The 21,264-nt window shown below is 45.4% G+C and overlaps 1 protein-coding gene across 4 annotated transcripts in view; it reads left to right on the top strand.

The window, feature by feature from the left end:
• The window catches only part of mbd5 (methyl-CpG binding domain protein 5), a 433,408-nt gene that overhangs the window by 218,202 nt on the left and 193,942 nt on the right, over positions 1-21,264 (top strand). For all 4 annotated transcript variants that reach the window (XM_072471349.1, XM_072471331.1, XM_072471358.1 and 1 more), the window contains exon 3: positions 15,585-15,687. In XM_072471349.1, the coding sequence (XP_072327450.1) occupies positions 15,585-15,687 (103 nt within the window). The remainder of the gene's footprint in view (positions 1-15,584; positions 15,688-21,264) is intronic.

Here is a 21,264-nt window from a genome sequence, read left to right as displayed (position 1 = left end):
GGGGTTATGCTGCAACTATACATGGCCCTGGTGAGACCACATTTGGAGTATTGTGTGCAGTTCTGGTCACCTCATTATAGGAAGGATGTGGAAGCATTGGAAAGGGTGCAAAGGAGATTTACCAAGGTGCTGCCTGGTTTGCAAGATAGGTCTTATGAGGAAATGTTGAGGGAGCTCGGGCTTTTCTCTTTGGAGCGGAGGAGGGTGAGAGGTGACTTAATAGAGGTTTATAAGATGATGAGGGGCATAGATAGAGTGGACGTTGAGAGACTATTTCCTCGGGTGGATGTAGCTGTTACAAGGGGGCATAACTATAAGATTCAGGGTGGGAGATATAGGAGGGATGTCCGAGGTAGGTTCTTTACTCAGAGAGTGGTTAGGGTGTGGAATGGATTGCCTGCTGTGATAGTGGAGTCGGACACTTTAGGAACTTTCAAGCGGTTATTGGATAGGCACATGGAGCACACCAGAATGACAGGGAGTGGGATAGCTTGATCTTGGTCTCGGACAATGCTCGGCACAACATCGAGGGCCGAAGGGCCTGTTCTGTGCTGTATTGTTCCATGTTCTATGCTTTAAACTCTGAATTTAGATATTTTACATGGTTGAAGGGGTTTTAAAACAAATGACCCTCTTTCATTAACCTCTTCCACCTCCAGAAAGAAGCAACTTACATTTAAAACACTTAATTTCCTTTTCCCGAAGTGCTTCAAAGCCTATCAATTACTTCAAGAATGGAGTCACTATTGTTGTGTCGGCAACAGCTGCAACTAATCGGTCCACAGCAACAATCCACAAACAGCTTGGAGCCGAAATAATGACAAATTACTTTTTATTGCTGGTGTTGTTGAGGGCTAAGAATTGGTCATCAAATAGTTTCTACTGAGAAGTTACCCACTTCTTTTGCATCCTTTGCATCCACCTGAACAGATGGATGGAGACTTGATTTAACATCTCATTTAAAAGACGGCACCTCCAACAATCTATTAATGCTGTACCATAGTGTCAGTCAAAATGATTCTCTCACGTCCTGAGTGAGGCTCAAATGCACAACTTCTGACTCGGATTATACAACTATCGAACCAAGCTAACACATTGATAATAGTTTAATCAGACAAGTACATTATTTTACTCTCCAAGTTAGTTATTTTATGTTGGCCAATCATAAAATCACAAATTTATTCAGAATATAATTCTATAAATTAATGAACTTTCTATTGTCATTCAGATGTTTTATTTTATTCCCATTGAAATGTTTTAAACAAATTGACTACCTGGTAATTTTAAAGTTGCTCTGCTTTTCATTGACTGTCGTACTTAATATTTTTCTGGTCCTTTGCCAGGACAAAAAGGTGATCAGCCAACTGTTGTCGAAGTTGATCCAAAGTATAATTTATATCATCAAAAATATGCTGTGTTGGAACACCGGAACACAAAACTAATATACAACAGCACTTGAATGCTTGATCGAGAACTTGGAATTAAGAAGGAATGGGGAGGCAGTCGTGAGAGAGCAAACTACAATTTCATAGCTTTCCACAGACAAAGGGCAAAGTAGTTTAATTTGCCATGTGGTCTTCATGTTTCACTATGCCAAGCATGAAATGCTGAATTAGATGTTTTATGTTAACTATTGCACCAGCCTATTTCCATGCTGCTCTCTTCACCAGACTAGTAAGACTATTTTGAGGATCAGTGCATTCCTAGAATCAGCAATATACCTTAACACTTTCCATGGTAGTGTTGTGCTGCTTATAGAAAGCTTGGGAGGAAGTAGCAGTGTCCCGTAGAGTTTTGTTCTCGGAACATAGGAACAGAAGTAGACCATTTATACCCTTGAGCCTGTTCCGCCATTCAGTGAGATCATGCATGAACTGCCACTTAACTCCATATACCTGCCTTGCCCTGTATCCCTGAATACCATGGGTTAACACAAGTCTGTCAAATGTAGATTTAAATTAACAATTGATCGAGCATCAACTGTCCTTCATGGAATAGAGTTCAAAACTTATACCAACTTTTATAAGTGTTTCCGAATCTCTCTCCTGAGAAGTTTGAGTCTGATATTTAGTCTATACCCTTTAGCCTAGATTCCCCGACCAGTGGAAATAGTTTCTATCTCTCTACCCCATCTGTTTTCCTTGATATCTTGAAATCGTCAATAAAATCATCTGCTAAATTCTCGGGAATATACTCCAGTTTGTATAATCTCTCCTCATAATTTACCTTTGGAATCCAGGTCTCATTCTGATAAATCTACTCAACAATTTGATGCCTAGCATTGCTCGCAGACTGCATCAGTTGACTATATGTCAATTTTATAGATGCAGTGCTGCAGGGGGCAGTCTTAGGTTTGCTGATTATCCTGAATAGGAGGCATGGCAAATAATTCTGAGGATGCTGCCGGATATGAGGAAGTACAGGTGCAAAGGAAAAGTTGGAAAAATTGGGACTGCTTTTGTAAGACGTGATGGAATTTGCAGTAGTTTCAAAACTTATACTTTTTGAAATGGAGAATTCGAAAAGGGAAACCAACAAATGACACTGAGAAGGGAAACTGACCCTCACAGTTTACCGAGAAACTGAGGTTGAAAGCCAAAACTTCTGAGAAGACTAAAACTGATTGAAACCATATATAAAACACATCCGTTTACATCAATGGTGCCGTGGTGGAGATGGTTGACAGCTTCAAATTCCTAGGTGCACACATTACCGACAATCTGTCCTAGTCCATCCATGTCAACGCTACAACCAAGAAAGCACAACAGCGCCTATACTTCTGCAGGAAACTAAGGAAATTCGGCATGTCCATATTACCAATTTTTACAGATGCACCTTAGAAAATATCCTATTTGGCTGCGTCACAGCTTGGTATGGCGAGTGCTTGGCCCAAGACTGTAAGAAACTACAGCCCAGTCCATCACGCAAACCCGCCTCCCATCGTTTGACTCTGTCTACACCTCCTGCTGCCTTGGGAAAGCGGGCAGCATAATCAAAGACCCTTCCCATCCGGGTTATTCTTTCTTCCAACCTCGTCCATCGGGCAGGAGTACAAGAGCCTTAAAACCCACACTAACAGATTCAAAACCAGCTGTTACCAGACTCCCAAATGACCCTCTTATGGACTGAACTGAACTGATCTTTCCACACACCTTCACTACTGAGTGACACTACACTCGTATGCATCACCCGATGTCTATGTATTTACATTGTATATTTATCATATGTTCTATGTTTTTCATGTATGGAACGATCTGCTTGGACTATACGCAGAACAATACTTTTCACTGTACCTTGGGCACGTGACAAATCTAAAGGTCACAGCAATCAGAGCTCAGATGAAAATGATCCCAGTGGTGCAGTACAAGCAGACTGAAGACAAGAGGCTAGGTCCAGAAGCTGACACTGGGCAAACATACAGTTGCTGCATCTGTTTCTGTTACTTGAAGCTAGCATTGGTGGATCAACGCCATTCAAAGCATAATAGGCAGAGTCCAGGTGGTTCTGCAGAAATACGCCATTTTCGGTGAAGACCATGCCTATGGAACCGAGGTTGATTGAGTGCTGTTGTCGCCTGTGCATCAGGCAAATCTCAGAAGAGGAGCTGAAATTCTATGTGAGGAAGACTTTGAAGGACTTTGTGACTGAAGAAATAGATGCTTAGTAGATTGCTGAGCGAGTGCATAAGATCTGTCTTAGTTATATGTGCCATTTAATGTATAATTTATAGTTTATAATTGTCTGCAATTTGCCTGTTAATTCATGCTTAACTTGAGTTGCTTCCGGATTTTAGCGTGTCGGTGGTTATTCAAGCTGGTATTTACTGTGTTGTTTGAATCTTGTGAGGTAAAAAATTATTTTGTTCTGAACTGGTGAATCTTGTGGCTTCATGCCTTCAGTAAATAACTGGAATTTCCGATTTTTTTTTTTTTTAAGTTACTCTTGACCGAGATCATAATGAATAGAGGAGATTAATAATAATAATCTTTATTATTGTTACAAGACGACATACAACAACACTTCCTCCACAATAGTCCTCAATACCGGGGCCCCGCAAGGCTGCGTACGTGGGCCCCGCAAGGCTGCGTACGTAGCCCCCTACTATACTCCCTGTACACACACTGCGTGGCAAAATTTGGCTCCAACTCCATCTATAAGTTTGCTGACGATACAATCATAGTGGGCCGGATCTCGGATAACGACAAGTCAGAATACAGAAGGGAGATTGAGAACCTAGTGGAGTGGTGCAGCGACAACAATCTCTCCCTCAAAACCAGCAAAACTGAAGAGCTGGTCATTGACTTCAGGAAACAAAATACTGTACACCCCCTGTCAGCATCAATGGGGCCGAGGTGGAGATGGTTAGCAGCTTCAAATTCCTTGGGGTGCACATCTCCAAAAATCAGTCCTGGTCCATCCACGTCGGCGCTACCACCAAGAAGGCAGAACAGTGACTATACTCCCTTAATTAAGGAAATTCGGCATGTCCACTTTAACTCTTACCAACTTTTACAGATGCACCATAGAAAGCATCCTATCTGGCTGCATCACAGCCTGGTATAGAACTGCTCGGCCCAAGACCGCAAGAAACTTCAGAGAGGCATGAACACAGCCCAGTCCATCACACCAACCTGCCTCCCATTCATTGACTCCATTTACACCTCACACTGCCTGGGGAGCATAATCAAAGAGCCCTCCCACCTGGCTCACTCACTCTTCCAACTTCTTCCATCGGGCAGGAGATACAAAAGTCTGAGAACACGCACAAACAGACTCAAAAACAGCTTGTTCCCCGCTGTTACCAGACTCCTAAACGGCCCTCTTATGGACTGACCTGATTAACACTACACCCCTGTATGCTTCACCCGATGCCAGTGTTATGTAGTTACATTGTGTACCTTGTGTTGCCCCATTATGGATTTTATTTTATTTTCTTTTGTTTTCATGAAGTAATGATCTGTTGAGCTAGGCGCAGAAAAATACTTTTCACTGTACCTCGGTATAGGTGACAATAAACAAAAAGAAACAAACACATTCCTCTGGTTAATTTGACCCCCTGTTTCCTAGAAGCAAAACAAAATCATTTTTAAAAACATGACCACTGCAGTCAAACACACTACAACTCCCCAGGCTTTTAACCCTTAACTTGTCCCAATATTTAGAAACCAATATTCCTAAAATCCTCCATTCGTCACATAATCCAGAGACCCAGGTTAATGCTCTGAGGGCATGGGTTCCAACCCCACCATGGCGGTGGATGGAATTTAAATTCAGTTAATAAATCTGTAATTAAAGGCCAGTTTCAGGAACAGTGACCATCAAACCATTGTTGTAAAAACCCATCTGGTTCATTAATGTTCTTGAGGGAAGGAAATCTGCCATCCTTAGCTGGTCAAGCCTACATGTCACAGTAGATCCACTGCAATGTGGTTGACTCTTAACTACCCTTTGACAAGGTCTAGCAAACCGCTCAGTTGCATAAGAAAGTGACAGAGAAGTCAATAAGGAAAGAAACCAAGTGGACGACCAAACATTGACAAGGGCACTGGAAACGTCAATGGTGCACCCACCCAGCCACCTGCAAAGTCTTCTTCACTAACACCCAGGGGCCTGTCAAAATTGGGAGAGCTGTCCTGCAGACCATTCAGGCAGCAGCTTGACAGAGTCATACTCACAGAATTATACCCCAGTAGCTCTGGCAGGATCTCACCAGCAGGACCTCACAGTGCTATACCGTCGAGAGGGAGTTGGGATTCCTCAATATTAACTCCAGACCCCATGACACGCCACACAGACAGGCACAAGACGCACACGCAGGCACAAGGCACACAATGCACGCACATAATACACGACGCACTCACAAGACACACGACGCACGCACAAAGCACATAAAAAACCCAAAAGCTGGTTAATCAGTATTTCAGTGCTCCTCCATATTCAACATCACTTAGAAGAAGCACAGAGTGTGGTAAGGATATATGGTGTATTATGGGTGGCAGTCTCCCATGTTCATCACCAAGATTGACTCAGTATCACCTCACCTGACCGAACTGGCTAAGTCCTAAACAACATAGCTGCTAGACAAAGTCTGCAACAGGTGTTGAGGAATACAAGAAGAGAGAAAAACGTCCTTTATCTCATCCTCACCATTCTACTTGGCGCACATGCATCTGTCCATGACAGTATGAGCAGGAGTCACCACTGCACAATCCTTGTGGAGAAAATATCCCACCTTGACGTTGAGGATACCTTCCATCATATTGTATCGCACTGTCGCCATGCTAAATGGGATAGATTTTAAAGTGATCCAGCAACTCAAAACTGAACATTCATAAGGCACGAGGGGCCATCAGGAGCAGAATTGTATTCAACCTATAACCTCATGGCTGAACATATTACTGTTGCCATCAAGTTGGAGGATCAACCCTGGTTCAATGTAGAGTCCTGGACTGCACGCCAGGAGCAGTACCAGGCATACCACAAAATTAGGTATCAACCTGGTGAAGCTCCAACACAACACGACTTGCATGCTAAGCAGTGAAAGCAGCATACAATAGACAGAGCTAAGCAATCCCACATCCCACAACCAATGGATCAGATCAAAGCTTGCATCCTTCCATATCCAGTCATGGATGGTGCTGGGCAATTAAACAACTCACTGGAGGATGAGGGTCCATAAATATCCTCACCTTAACAATGGGGAATCCAGCATATCAGTGCAAAAGTCAAGGCTGAAGCATTTTGCTACAATCTTCAAACAGCAGTGCCAAATGGATGATCCATCTTGACCTCCTTTTGGGGTCCCCAGCATCACAGATAGAACATAGAACATTACAGCACAGTACAGGCTCTTCGGCCCTCGATGTTGCGCCGACCTGTGAAACCACTCTAAAGCCAATCTACACTATTCCCTTATCGTCCATATGTCTATCCAATGACTATTTGAATGCCCTTAGTGTTGGCGAGTCCACTACTGCTGCAGGCAGTGTATTCCACGCCCTTACTACTCTCTGAGTAAAGAACCTACCTCTGACATCTGTCTTATATCTATCTCCCCTCAATTTAAAGCTATGTCCCCTCGTGCTAGACATCACCATACGAGGAAAAAGGCTCTCACTGTCCACCCGATCCAATCCTCTGATCACCTTGTATGCCTCAATTAAGTCACCTCTTAACCTTCTCTCTAACGAAAACAGCCTCAGGTCCCTCAGCCTTTCCTCATAAGGTCTTCCCTCCATACCAGGCAACATTCTGGTAAATATCCTCTGCACCCTTTCCAATGCTTCCACATCCTTCCTCTAATGCGGCGACCAGACTTGCACGCAGTACTCCAAATGCGGCCGCACCAGAGTTTTGTACAGCTGCAACATGACTTCATGGCTCCGAAACTCAATCCCTCTACCAATAAAAGCTAACACACCGTACGCCTTCTTAACAACCCTCTCAACCTGGGTGGCAACTTTCAGGGATCTATGTACATGGACACCGAGATCTCTCTGCTCATCCACACTGCCAAGAATCTTACCATTAGCCCAGTACTCTGTCTTCCTGTTATTCCTTCCAAAAAGAATCACCTCACACTTTTCTGCATTAAACTCCATTTGCCACCTCTCAGCCCAGCGCTGCAGCTTATCTATGTCCCTCTGTAACTTGTAACATCCTTTCGCACTGTCCACAACTCCACCAACTTTAGTGTCATCTGCATATTTACTCACCCATCCTTCTCCGCCCTCCTCCAGGTCATTTATAAAAATGACAAACAGCAGTGGCCCCAAAACAGATCCTTGTGGTACACCACAAGTAACTGGACTCCATTCTGAACATTTCCCATCAACCACCACCCTTTGTCATGCAGCGAGCCAATTTCTGATCCAAACTGCTAAATCACCCTGAATCCCATGCCTCCGTGTTTTCTGCAGTAGCCTACCGTGGGGAACCTTATCCATCGCTTTACTGAAATCCATTTACACCACATCAAGCTTTACCCTCATCCACCTGTTTGGTCACCTTCTCAAAGAACTCAATAAGGTTTGTGAGGCACGACCGACCCTTCAGAAAACCGTGTTGACTATCTCTAATCAAATTATTCCTTTTCAGATGATTAATACATCTTATAAACCTTTCCAAGATTTTGCCCACAACAGAAGTAAGACTCACTGGTTTATAGTTACTGGGGTTGTCTATACTCCCCTTCTTGAACAAGGGGACAACATTTGCTATCCTCCAGTCTTCTGGCACTATTCCTGTAGACAAAGATGACTTAAAGATCAAAGCAAAGGCTCAGCAATCTCCTCCCTAGCTTCCCAGAGAATCCTAGGATAAATCCCATCCGGCCCAGGGGACTTATCTATTTTCACACTTTCCAGAATTGCTAACACCTCCTCCTTATGAACCTCAAGCCCTTCTAGTCTAGTAGCCTGAATCTCCGTATTCTCCTCGACAACATTGTCTTTTTCCTGTGTGAATACTGACGAAAAATATTCATTTAACACCTCTCCTATCTCCTCGGACTCCAAGCGCAACTTCCCACTACTGTCCTTGACTGGCCCGACTCTTACCCTAGTCATTTGTTTATTCCTGACATATCGATAGAAAGCTTTTGGGTTATCCTTGATCCTACCTGTCAAAGACTTCTCATGTCCCCTCCTGGCTCTTCTTAGCTCTCTCTTTAGGTCCTTCCTAGCTAACTTGTAACTCTCGAGCGCCCTAACTGAACCTTCATGTCTCATCTTTACATAAGTCTCCTTCTTCCTCTTGACAAGTGTTTCGACTGTCAAGTAAACCACGGTTCCCTTGCTCGACCACTTCCTCCCTGCGTGACAGGTACATCCTTATCAAGGACACGCAGCAACTGTTCCTTGAACAAGCTCCACATTTCCATTGTGCCCATCCCCTGCAGTTTTCCTCTCCATCCGATGCATCCTAAGTCTTGCCTCATCGCATCATAATTGCCTTTCCCCCAGATGGAACTCTTGCCCTGCGGTATATACCTATCCCTTTCCATCACTAAAGTAAACTTTTTTTTAAAATAAGTATTTTTATTCTCCCTTTACACATTTTCTCCCACATTTACACCCATCAACAATAAACAATAATCAGCAAGATATGTCAATCCCCATAATGACAACGATCCCATCCGCCCACCAACCCCCAAACCTCAGCCCACATGTTTACATAAACAAATGACAAAAAGGAATCAGGGATTACCCAGAGTCACCCTTAATCTACACAGCCCTTCTCCCCCCCCCACCCACCCCCCCCAACTAATGTTCGATGTTATCCAGTTCTTGAAAGTGCATAATAAATCGTGCCCATGACTTGTAGAACCCCTCCGAGCTTCCCCTCAGTTCGAACTTAACCTTCTCAAGGGTCAAGTATTCCAACAGGTCCCCCCGCCACGCCAGGGCACTGGGTGGAGAGGCTGCTCTCCATCCCAGCAGGATCCACCTTCGGGCGATCAACGAGGCGAAGGCTATGATATCTGCCTCCGCTCCCGTTTCCAACCCTGGCTGGTCCGACACCCCGAATATGGCCTCCTGGGGACCCGGGTCCAGTTTCACACGCACCACCTTGGAAATTACCCGAAACACCTCCTTCCAGTACTCCCCTAGCTTTGGACAGGACCAAAACATATTAACGTGATTCGCAGCCCTCCCCACCCCACCCCCCGCAACGCTCACACACATCCTCTACTCCTTCAAAAAATCGGCTCATCCTCGTCCTCGTGAGGTGCGCTCTATATACCACCTTCAGCTGTATCAGCCCCAACCTCGCACATGAGGTGGAGGCATTCACTCTCCGGAGCACCTCATACCAGACCCCCTCCTCTATAACCTCTCCCAGCTCTTCCTCCCACTTTGCTTTGATCCCTTCCAGTGGTGCCTTATCCTCTTCCAGAATAGCTCCGTACACCGCTGACACTGCCCCCTTCTCCAGTCCCCTTGTCGTCAACACCTCCTCCAGCAATGTGGAGGCCGGTTCCTCTGGGAAGCTCTGTATCTCCTTTTTGGCAAAATCCCGAACCTGCATGTACCTAAACCCTTCTCCCTGTTCTAGCCCATACTTCGCTTCCAGCTCCCTCAATCCTGCAAACCGACCCCGAAGAAACAAATCTTTTAGCGTCTTAATCCCCTTCTCTTCCCATTTCCGAAAACTTCCATCCCACCTCCCTGGCTCAAATCTGTGGTTCCCCCGAATCGGCATTCCCCTTGACCCTAAACCCAACCCGAAGTGTTGGCGAAACTGCCTCCAGATTTTCAATGAACACTAAAGTAAACTTAATCGAATTGTGGTCACTATCACCAAAGTGCTCACCTACCGCCAAATCTAACACCTGTCCTGGTTCATTACCCAGTACCAAATCCAATATGGCCTCGCCTCTCGTTGGCCTATCTACATAGTGTGTCAGGAAACCCTCCTGCACACATTGGACAAAAACAGACCCATCTAAAGTACTCGAACTATAGCGTTTCCAGTCAATATTTGGAAAGTTAAAGTCCCCCAGAACAACTACCCTGTTGCTTTCGCTCCTATCCAGAATCATCTTTGCAATCCTTTCCTCTACATCTCTGGGACTTTTTGGAGGCCTATAGAAAACCCCTAACAGAATTCAGCCAATTTAATTTACTCCGCCTGATATCAAAGAAGACGGAAGGCATTGGATACTGCAAAGGTTATGGGCCCTAACAACATTCCGGCAATAATATTGAAGTTTTCTGCTCCAGAGCTAGCTGTATCCCTAGTCGAGATGTTCCACTGCGGCTGCAACACTGGCATCTACCCGGCAATGTGGAAAATTGACCACATATGTCTTGTGCACAAAAGCAGGACAAATCCAACCTGACCAGTTACCATCCCATCAGTCTAATCTTGATCACCTGTGAAGTGATGGCGGGATACATCAACGGTGCTATCAAGCAGCAGTAAGCCAGCGATAGCCAACTCACTGAAACTCAGTTTGGGTTCTGCCTGTGCCACTCGGCTCTTGAACTTAATATAGCCTTTGTTTAAACATGGACAAAAGAGCTGAACTCGAGAAGTGAGGTGAGATTGATTGCCCTGGGCCTCAAGGTAGCATTAGACTGAGTGTGACATCAAGGTGCTCTAGCAAAATTGAAAACTGAAGTCAATGGGAATCGGGGGAAACTCATAGCTAATTGGAGTCATACTCTAGCACAAAGGAAGATGGTTGTGGTGGTTGGAGGTCAATCAAGACATGGTTGCAGAAGTACCTCAGGATAGTGCCCCTGGCCCAACTGTCTTCAGCTGCTTCAGCAATGATCTTCTCTCCATTAAAAGATCAGGAGTAGGAATGGTCACTCGTGATTGCACAGCCCATTGGCAACTCCTCAGATATTGAAGCAGTCCCTGTCCATGTGAAGTTGACATGAGCAATATTCAGGCTTGGACTGATACGTGGCAAATTTTGTGCCACACAAGTGCAAGGCAATGACCATTCCCAAGGAGAGAGAATCTAGCCATCTCCCCCTTGACATTCAATGACATTAACATTCCTGAACCCCCCTCCATCCTCGGGTTACCATTGACTAGAAACTGAACTGGACTAGCAACATAAATTCCGTGGCTACAAGACCAGGTCAGAGTTTGGGAATTCTGCAGAGAGCAACTCCCCTCCTGACTCCCTAAAGTCTGTCCTCCATCTACAATGCACAAGTTAGGAATGTAATGAATATATTCCATTTGCCTGAATGAGTGCAGCTCCAACAAAACTGACGAAGCTTGGCACCATCCAGGACAATGCAGCTTGTTTCATTGGCACCTTATCCACCACCAAACATTCTCTTCCTGCACCACTGACTCACAGTGGCAGCATTGTTCACTACAAGGTGCTCTGCAGCAACACACAGGCCCCTTTGACAGCACTTTCCAGACCTGCTACCTCTACTACCGAGTGGGACAAGGGCACAGATGCAAGGGAACAGCACCACCTGCAAGTTCCCTCCAAACCACACACCATCCTGACAAGGTGGCCGACCACTGCCGTCTCATGGGTAATTAGGGATGGGAAATAAATGCTGGCCAAGCCAGTGACCCCCATGTCCCACGAAAGAATCAATAAAAAAACAATAGAAATGTTTCATAAATAGGGTTACATTGATTGTTTTGATTTATTGTCACATGTACCAAAGTACAGTGAAAAGTATTTTTCTGTGGCTGAGAAAACACTATGTACATAGTAGACAAAAAGAGTAATCAGCAGAGTACATTGACAAATGGTACATCGACAATCAGTGATTGGTTACAATGCGGAACAGGGGCCAAACAAAGCAAATACATGAGCAAGAGCAGCATAGGGCACCGTGGATAGTGTTCTTGCAGGGAACAGATAAGTCCGAGGAGGAGTTGTTGAGTCTTGTAGCTGTGGGGAAGAAGCTGTTCCTATGTCTGGATGTGCGGTTCTTCAGACTTCTGTACCTCCTGCCTGATGGAAGGGCCTGGAAGAAGGCATTGCCTGGGTGGGAGGGATCAGAGAGCAAGGCCAAGGCAGATGAAGGATTTCTCACAAAGGGAGGGGGGGAATGGACAGAAGCCTTCTGCGATACAAAATCCAAGATGTTGTAAGAATATGGGTTTACCTCACAAATCACCATCATGATTTTGTGCTCTGAAATTAGTGGAACAGTGGCAGTCATCAGATCACAGTAGCAGCACTGATCCAATATACTTTATCCAATATAAGTTGTGCAGACAAGAAAGTAACACAGAGCTGCCATCATCTGGAATTTCCAAAACGATGATTGATCGGCTAACAATTGATCGGATGACTGACTGGAAGAGTTTGTCTAGAAAATGAACAGGATAATTTCACACTGCGCTAATTCAACTTATTTTATCTGAGTGTGACGTTGAACGTGAAGAGGGAATAGGTTCCTTTAATTGAGTTGATAAATGAATAATCTGTTTTTCTTGTTATTCCAAATACAGTGCAATTGTTTCACATGATTTGTGCTATTCAAACATTTTTGAAGTTTTGGACACTTGTCCTTCACATTTTACAGATTTAGAACTTTATAATACATCGTCATTAATGAAGGAGGCCATTTGGCCCCTCAAGTCCATGCCAGCTATCCATGACCATGGAAGCAATCCAGTCAGTCAGACTCCCTCACGCCATTCCCATAGCCTTTCAGGTTTATTATCATCCAATTTTGTTTTGAAATCAATTTTGTAAAGATATTTTATTCCAAACATGTTCAACATATTACCACAACCTTAACATCCAACAGAGTATACAGTTTATAAGTTTTTTTCCGCATTTATCCCCCATCCGCCTCGACAAACAGCTCTTCAAATAAAGTCATGAATGGCCTCCACCACACCTCAAAGCCATCTTCCGATCCCCTGAGGGCAAATTTGATTTACCCTACAAGTCTCCCAACCATGCCACGACCCCCGGCAGCATAGCCAACATCCAATTCAAAAGTATCCGTCGGTGGGCAATTAGCGAGGTGAAGGCCACAACATCGACCCCCTTCCCCTTCAGCAGCTCCGGCACTTCCAACACCCCAAAGATCACGACCATAGAATCCGGCTTCATCTCAAACCTTACAATCCTTGATAGATTCCTAAACAGAGACTCCCTCAATGTCAGCAAAACTTAGGAGCTGGCCTTGACTTCAGGAAGCACAGTAGCGTACACACCCCTATCTGCATCAATGATGCCAAGGTGGAGTTGGTTGACCGCTTCAAATTCCGAGGAGTGCACATAACCAACAATTTGGCCTCGTCCACCCATGTTGTTGCTATGACAAAGAAAGCACAACAGTGCCTATACGTCCGCAGGAAACTAAGGAAATTCGGCATATCCACATTGACTCTTACCAATTTTTACAGATGGACCATTGAAAGCATCCTATCTGACTGCATCACAGACAGCTATGGCAGCTGCTTGGCCCTAGACCATAAGAAACTGCAGGGAGTCGTGAACACCGCCCAGTCCATCACGCGAACCTACCTCCCATCCATTGACTCTGTCTGCACCTCCCGCTGCCTTGGGAAAGCGGGCAGCACAATCAAAGACCCCTCCCACGGGGTTATTCTCTCTTCCAACTTCTTCTATCAGGCAGGAGATACAAAAGTCTGAGAATATCCACTAACAGATTCAAAAACAGTTTCTTCCCGCTGTTACCAGACTCCTGAATGACCCTCTTACGGACTGAAAAGATCTCTTCACACATCTCTACTGAGTAGTACTACACTCCTTATGTTCACCTGATGCCTGTATTTACATTGTGTATTTATGCATTTCCTATGCTTTTTCATGTATGGAATGATCTGTCTGGGCTGTATGCAGACTATACTTTTCACATGTGACAATAAATCAAATTCAACACTGCCTCCCGAAAGTTCTCCAACTCCTCACACCCTCAAACCTGTCGCAATCTTGTTCACTTCTGTCAAATCTTCCCTCAATCTCCTTTGCTCCAAGGAGAACGACCCCAACTTTTCCAAACCATTCTGGTATATCTCTTCTGCACCCTCTCAATGACGCACATCCTGCCTAAAAGTATCGTGACCGTAACTGGATGCAATGCCCCAGTTGGAACCCAACCAGACCTTTATTTTTTTTTAAATTTAGAGTACCCAATTAATTTTTTCCAATGAAGGGGCAATTTAGTGTGGCCAATCCATCGAACCTGCACATCTTTGGGTTGTGAGCGCGAAACCCATGAAAACACGAGGAGAATGTGCAAACTCCATACGGACAGTGACCCAGAGCCGGGATCGAACCTGGGACCTCAGCGCCGTGAGGCAGCAGGGCTAACCCTCTGCGCTACGTGCTGCCCCAACCAGACCTTTATAAAGATTCAGCAGAACCTCGCTGCTTTTTGTTTATGAAACCCACACACTTTGCCATACACTTCAAAGATCGATGCAAATGCACCCCCAGGTCCCTCTGTTCCCATGGCACTTTGTCAAACATTTTTTTGAAAATCCACTGCACACCATCCACTACATTCCCTTCATCAACTTTTTCTGTTACTTCATCTAAATATTCAATTGCATGTCCAGTCCAATTTATCTACTTCCCATGCTCTGATCCATTTCCAGTACATTGATTTGTTTACAAGTTTTCCTTGCTTCCCTTTTTTAATTCCACCTAACTTCTGCAATTTTCTCTTGCTTTATGACCACACTCTTAATCTTCTACATCTAATCTACTGCATGCACACCCCCCTCTCCTTCCATGGCAGAGCTTTATCATTTCAACCCACATTCTGGAGTTCTCTCCCTAACCCCTTTCACATGCCAACTTCTAAAACTCCCTCAAAACCTATTTTAGTCTCCGATTCACGTTTGTTATATAAGTGCAAGTACACTTTGCTATTCAAGTGTTGTGGTTCATTCTGTTGAAACATCAATATTCCCTCTGGATCTTACCTATGGCTATGCCTGTATCTCAACTACAGTTCTTTGCAGATGTGACAGTAGTTAGTATAAAAACAAAGAATATCATGCTTTCATTTTGATTATTGAGCTGATGAACTAGCTCGCCATACAGCTCTGTTATGAATATTACATGTAGCATATTACAACATATTTGTTTTTCCTTTTATCTTTAGTCCAAGTGGCTCAGTGTTGGCCTGCATCGAGCAAGTTAAAACTTATTTGCTTACCGATGGAACTTGCAAGTGTGGCTTGGAATGTCCTCTTATTCTTTCAAAGGTAATAAGAAATTGGAAATATTTCTAATCTTTGACAACTAGTTAGATGCATTTAACACACAATAACCATACCAGAAATGCAAACATTTAATTATCTGTTACAAATGTAAATATTTTATATATTATATACCAACTATGTCCAAAGAGGTTGTGGAGTTTCCTCTGCAACTTGTGTGTGTAGCTCAGGTAATTAGCCAGATCAGACAGTGTATTTGTATGCAGTCCCCAAAGTTACTGGATGTGGAAACATTTTATTGCAAATGCGTCTTTCGTATTGTCATATTAATAGGAGGTTATAAAAGAAAAATGCCTAGCTGGATCTTCAGTAAGAGCACAAACCCCAAGATTGGGTGTGAAGGGATAATTGGAAAGGGAGCACGTAGCTGCTGAACATGGATCACCCTTGATTATGCTGATGAAGGTCTGACAGTCAGCTCTTCCAGTCAGGAAGCAGTACAAAAACAATAAGTGTCTTTTTATGAACAGATTGTTTACAATTATTCACACAGAAAGTTCAGTAATCACAGCAATGTAAGCAATCGTTGATCATTTTCACTGCATCTTTACAAATCTTTATCCAATCTGCACATGGAAACATGAATTGCGTTCTGCCTGTCAAGATGGGAAAGATCGGGAGCACCCTCTAATTAAGAGCTTCATAATGTTTTATCATTTGATTGTAAGACCTTGTGAGCTCACGTCTTGCTTTCCCATTGTTGACAGCAGTTGATTACTGCCTATACGGTATTCGTTTTTGCCATATTTTAGTCATTTACTACTTTGTTTCACTTTACATTTTTTTAGTCCTGTAAAAATTATTCAAAAATTAGTTTTTCGTCAAGTTCTAGTTTCAAAAATGACTCATTACCTCAACCGATAAAGACTATATATTCTCGCCATCAGTATGAGCTTTCTGATTTCAACCGATAACAGTGACAGCTTCCAGCTTCAAGATTTGCTTCAAATGTCATCGAACTTTACTCATGACTGATATCAATACTTGTTTCCTACACGTCATGACTTTCAAACATGTAGAACCTGTCCCACACCTTGCAGAAGGGCTCTTGACTATGTGATGTGCTGGAAGGCTGTACTACTGACCTGACTGTCCAATTTGATTCTTAAAAATACAGGAAGATCTCTAATTTATTATTCTTCCATGAGCAAAGCTCCAGGCCCATGAATGAATTGGAGCATACTCCAGCAGTAGCTGCGTTCTGTCAATTCCTAACGTTTAAAACTTGAGGCAAGGTATTGAACTTCTCCATTGCTCGCAACCTCCAGCCAAGTCACCAGAGCATCAGCTTTTTAGGGAATATTTGCAGAATGTAATATTTATCTGAGCAGGATCCTGATCTTAGGAAGACTGAGGCAATTATCTTTGATCCTGACACAAGCTCCATTCACCCCTGTCCCTAATAATTGTCCGCGATTAAGACTTCCGGTGGCGGGGATGTGCTGAGCAGTTGCAAGAAAAGTGGCTCTCTCACCAGGGACTTCAATCTAGCTTTGACCCGAAAATCAGTCGCTAAACGAACACCTTCCCCCCCCACACACACACATCCTGAAACATAAAACATTAAATGCCCTCAAACCGGCAAAGTGGCCGAAAAGAGGAAGACCGAGGCTACAGACATGAGCGAGGCAGAGCAGGACATGGTGGATTGAGAGGAGCCACAGATGCAACCGCCAGCCCTCCCACTGACAGGGCAATGGATGGAGCTCCTGACATGAGAGCTCCGAAAACATAGGGACTCCAGTAAGGAGGACCTCATGGCTACGGTGAAGTCAGCGGTAGCAGACACCTTGGCCCTCTTCAAAAAGGCGTTGGAAAGGACGAAAATGTCCATTGAAGTCGCAGAAGGCGAGGGTAAAGGAACTAGAGAATGCGGCCACTGACCAGGATGATCGGAGCACATCCATCTGGTGAGTATGGCTGACCCCACAGGAGAAACAGGAGGGGGAGGGAACAGAAACCCTCCATCAGGATAGTCACCTGGAACATCAGGGGACTTAACAGCCCGATGAAAAAATCCAGAGTCTTCGCCCATCTGAAAAGCCTGAGGGCCGACATAGTCTTCCTCCAAGAGACGCACCTGAGGAAGAAGGACCGACTGAGGCTAAGAAAGAGTTGGATAGGATAGCCCGACCAAACATGCTACGGGTCGAGGGTTAGGGGGGTGGCCATACTGTTCAGTAAGAGGACGTCATATACCACAACGAATATGGTGACTGACCCGGGGGCGGACAGCATGTAATGGTCAGTGGTGTCCTGGGAGGGGCACTGGTCCTGCTGGTGAATATACACGCTCCTAACTTGGACGGCGCAGACTTTATCAAAAAGACCATGAAAGAAATCCCCGACCCAGACTCCCACTGACTGATCATGGGGGGAGAATTCAACTGTGTACAGGACCCGGGGACAGGCAAATCCTGCTCCGAAGCAGGGAAACAGTTGGCCATGACTAGAGAACTAATCACCTTTTATGGAGCAGATGAGGGGTGGATCCATGAAGGTTTTCACACCCGAGGGAGAAGGGTGCTTAGTTCTCTCGTCATAATTACGTAAAGAGCACTCGGGGATAGGACGGAGAGAGGCGAGGCAGCAGCTGGTCGACTCCAGGTGGATTGACTGTACTCAACGGCCCGACCGTGGAACTACTGGCGGAGAGGAAAAAATTACAAATGTAAGCCTACTTGTGACAATAACGATCATTATTATTATAACCACTTACTATCGAGAAGGAACTTGCCACCCGCACTGGCACAGGCCTCGATATCACTGATCCTTCAAAAGGACGAAATCCCGACCCGACGGAGTGTGGGTCATACAGATCTATCTCACTCCTTAACACGGGCACCCTGGCAAGACGACTGGAGAGTTGCGTGCCGGAAGTAGTTGCGGAGGATCAGGCAGGTTTTGTCGTGACAAATATCAGGTGCCTGCTGAACGTGATCATGACACCACCTGGGGAAGGGACACCAGAAATGATCATCTCCCTGGATGCAGTGAAGGCCTTCGACAGAGTCGAATAGAGGTACTGGAACAGTTTGGGTTTGGGCCGGGGTTCGCCTTATTGGTTAAACTGCTGTGCAGCGCTCCCACGGCGAGCATACAGGCAAACGCCACTAGCTCTGGATACTTCCGGCCGCACGGGCACGAGGCAGGGATATCCATTGTCCCCCCTGCTATTTACCCCGGCAATTTAGCCACTGATCAGTGAAGGCGTGGAGAGGCATCCAGAAGGGAGACAGGGAGCACAGAGTCTCGCCCCATGTGGTTGACCTGCTCCTCTAGGTCTCAACCCCCCTAGCCAGCATAGAAGGAATAATGGAACTCCTTAGTGAGTTTTGGAGCCTTCTCGCGTTAAAAATGTAACCTGAACAAGAGTGAAGTCTTCCCCATGAACATGTGGGAGTATCACAGTTGGGGGAAATTGACGTTCAAGCTGGCCCATGCCAGATTCCGATACCTGGGGACCCAAATAGCACACGACTGGGCATGGATCTACAAGTTGAGCCTGGTGAGTCTAGTGGAGGAGGTAAAGAGACCTGCGGAGATGGGACTCACTCCCACTCTCTCTGGCGGGGAGAGTGCAGACGATCAAAATGAACGCGCTGCCGAGGTTCCTCTTCCCTCCCTATCTTCAAACCCTCGGCCTTCATACTAAGATAGACAAATTTATTGTGGTGTCTACGTCTGTGTCTGAGTGAGTGTGTGTGTATGTGTGTGTTGGGGGGGGGGGGGGGGGGGGGCAAGAATCAGAAAAAATGTAGTGCAAAGAAGGAGGAGGAGCCTCCCAAAGGTTCCATTCTATCACTGGGCAGCTACAGCAGAAAGAATAGAGGTAAAGGAGCCGGGAAATGAATGGGTTAAAATAGTTCCTGCACGGAGCCATTCGTCCGCGCACTGGCCACAGCCACGTTCGCATTTCCTGCAACCAGATACTCAAGCCCAGTGGCAGTGGTCTCACTGGTAACATGGAACCAACTGAGAACATGGAACGAGCTGAGACGCCACTTCAGTTTGACCGTAATGTTCACCATGATCCCCCATCTGCAAGAATTGTGACTATGGAGTATCCTTTAAACGGTGGAGACAGATCGAAGGAGTACTGACGGTGGGGGACCTTTACATAGACTGCAGAGTAGGCACCCTGGGGAACTCACGGATAAACTCTAGCTCCCGAAAGGGAATGAGCTACGATATATACAAATAAGGAACTTCCTCTGGAAGAAAACAGCAACTTTCTCCCAGGACACTCCCTACTCGATAGACCTCTGACCGCGGAACTAAGGGACGTTAACTGCATGGAAATGTATGGCCGGCTACTGGAGATACAGTCATCACTGGACGAGATGTGGGAGAAGTGGGAGTAAGAGTTAGGCATAGAGATAGGGAGAGGACTCTGGATCGAAGTACTGCACAGGGCATACTCCACCTCCTCATACGCAGGGCTGAACCTAACGCAGCTAAAGCTGGTGCACAGGGCGCACGAAACCAGAACTTGAATGAACGGGTTCTTCCCGGAGGTGGAGGACAAATGTGAACAGTGCCAGGGAGGCCAAGCAAACCACATCCACATATTCTGTTCTTGCCCCAGACTCGCCGGGTACTGGACAGCATATTTTGTGGCCATGTCCAAGGTTGTGGGATAAGGGTGGAGCCATGCCTGCTTGTGGGGCTCTTTGGGGTTTCGCAGCAGCCAGAGCTATTTATGGGGAGAGGGGCAGACATCCTAGCCTTTGCCTCCCTTATCACCTGCCGACAATTCCTGCTCGGCTGGTGATCCGCAGTGCTACCCAAGGCCTCAGACTTGCTGTCCAAGTTTCTCAAATTGGAAAAAATAAAATACGCCATTTGGGGACCGGCGGAAGGCTTCCACAGCACGCGAGGGTGAAGGGCAGGGGAGCCAGAAGGGATAAAGGGTGAGGGGCAGGGGAGCCAGAAGGGATAAAGGGTGAGGGGAGGGGAGCCAGAAGGGACAAAGGGTGAGGGGCAGGGGAGCCAGAAGGAATAAAGGGTGAGGGGCAGGGGAGCCAGAAGGGATAAAGGGTGAGGGGCAGGGGAGCCAGAAGGAATAAAGTGTGAGGGGCAGGGGAGCCAGAAAGGACAAAGGGTGTCGGCACACATGGGAGCGACCGCAGCAGCAAAGCCGAAGCACACGCGGCCAATGCCAAAAACGCCACCCCGGTATGTTCTAGCACCAAGGGGCAGCAGGGACACCAGTAAAACAGTACAGTTGCGGCAACAGACTTCTGGGGGCTCAAAAACAGCGGTCGCCATACCTGTGCATTGGTTCCTTTTCTTGAATGTATCCAGGTTTGTTTGTCTTTCATTATTTTCCTGTTGTACCTATTTTGTAAATTCCCATGTTTCCTTCTCTTTTATTATTGTATGTTACACATAGTAAATGTTCATATGAATAATTGTCAAAACAATAAAAATACATTTTTTAAATTGTCCGAGGTTTAAACAATTTGCAACCTTGGTGTGATATTTGACCATGTGATGAACTTCCAACCATCAACAAGACTTCTTATTTCTACCTCCGTAACATCACCTTGACCTCAACTC

This window comes from Scyliorhinus torazame, chromosome 2 (genome assembly GCF_047496885.1).
Source record: "Scyliorhinus torazame isolate Kashiwa2021f chromosome 2, sScyTor2.1, whole genome shotgun sequence".
NCBI lineage: Eukaryota > Metazoa > Chordata > Chondrichthyes > Carcharhiniformes > Scyliorhinidae > Scyliorhinus > Scyliorhinus torazame.
The sequence above is the reverse complement of the archived record's forward strand: the minus strand, read 5'-3'. Positions and strand labels throughout refer to the sequence as shown.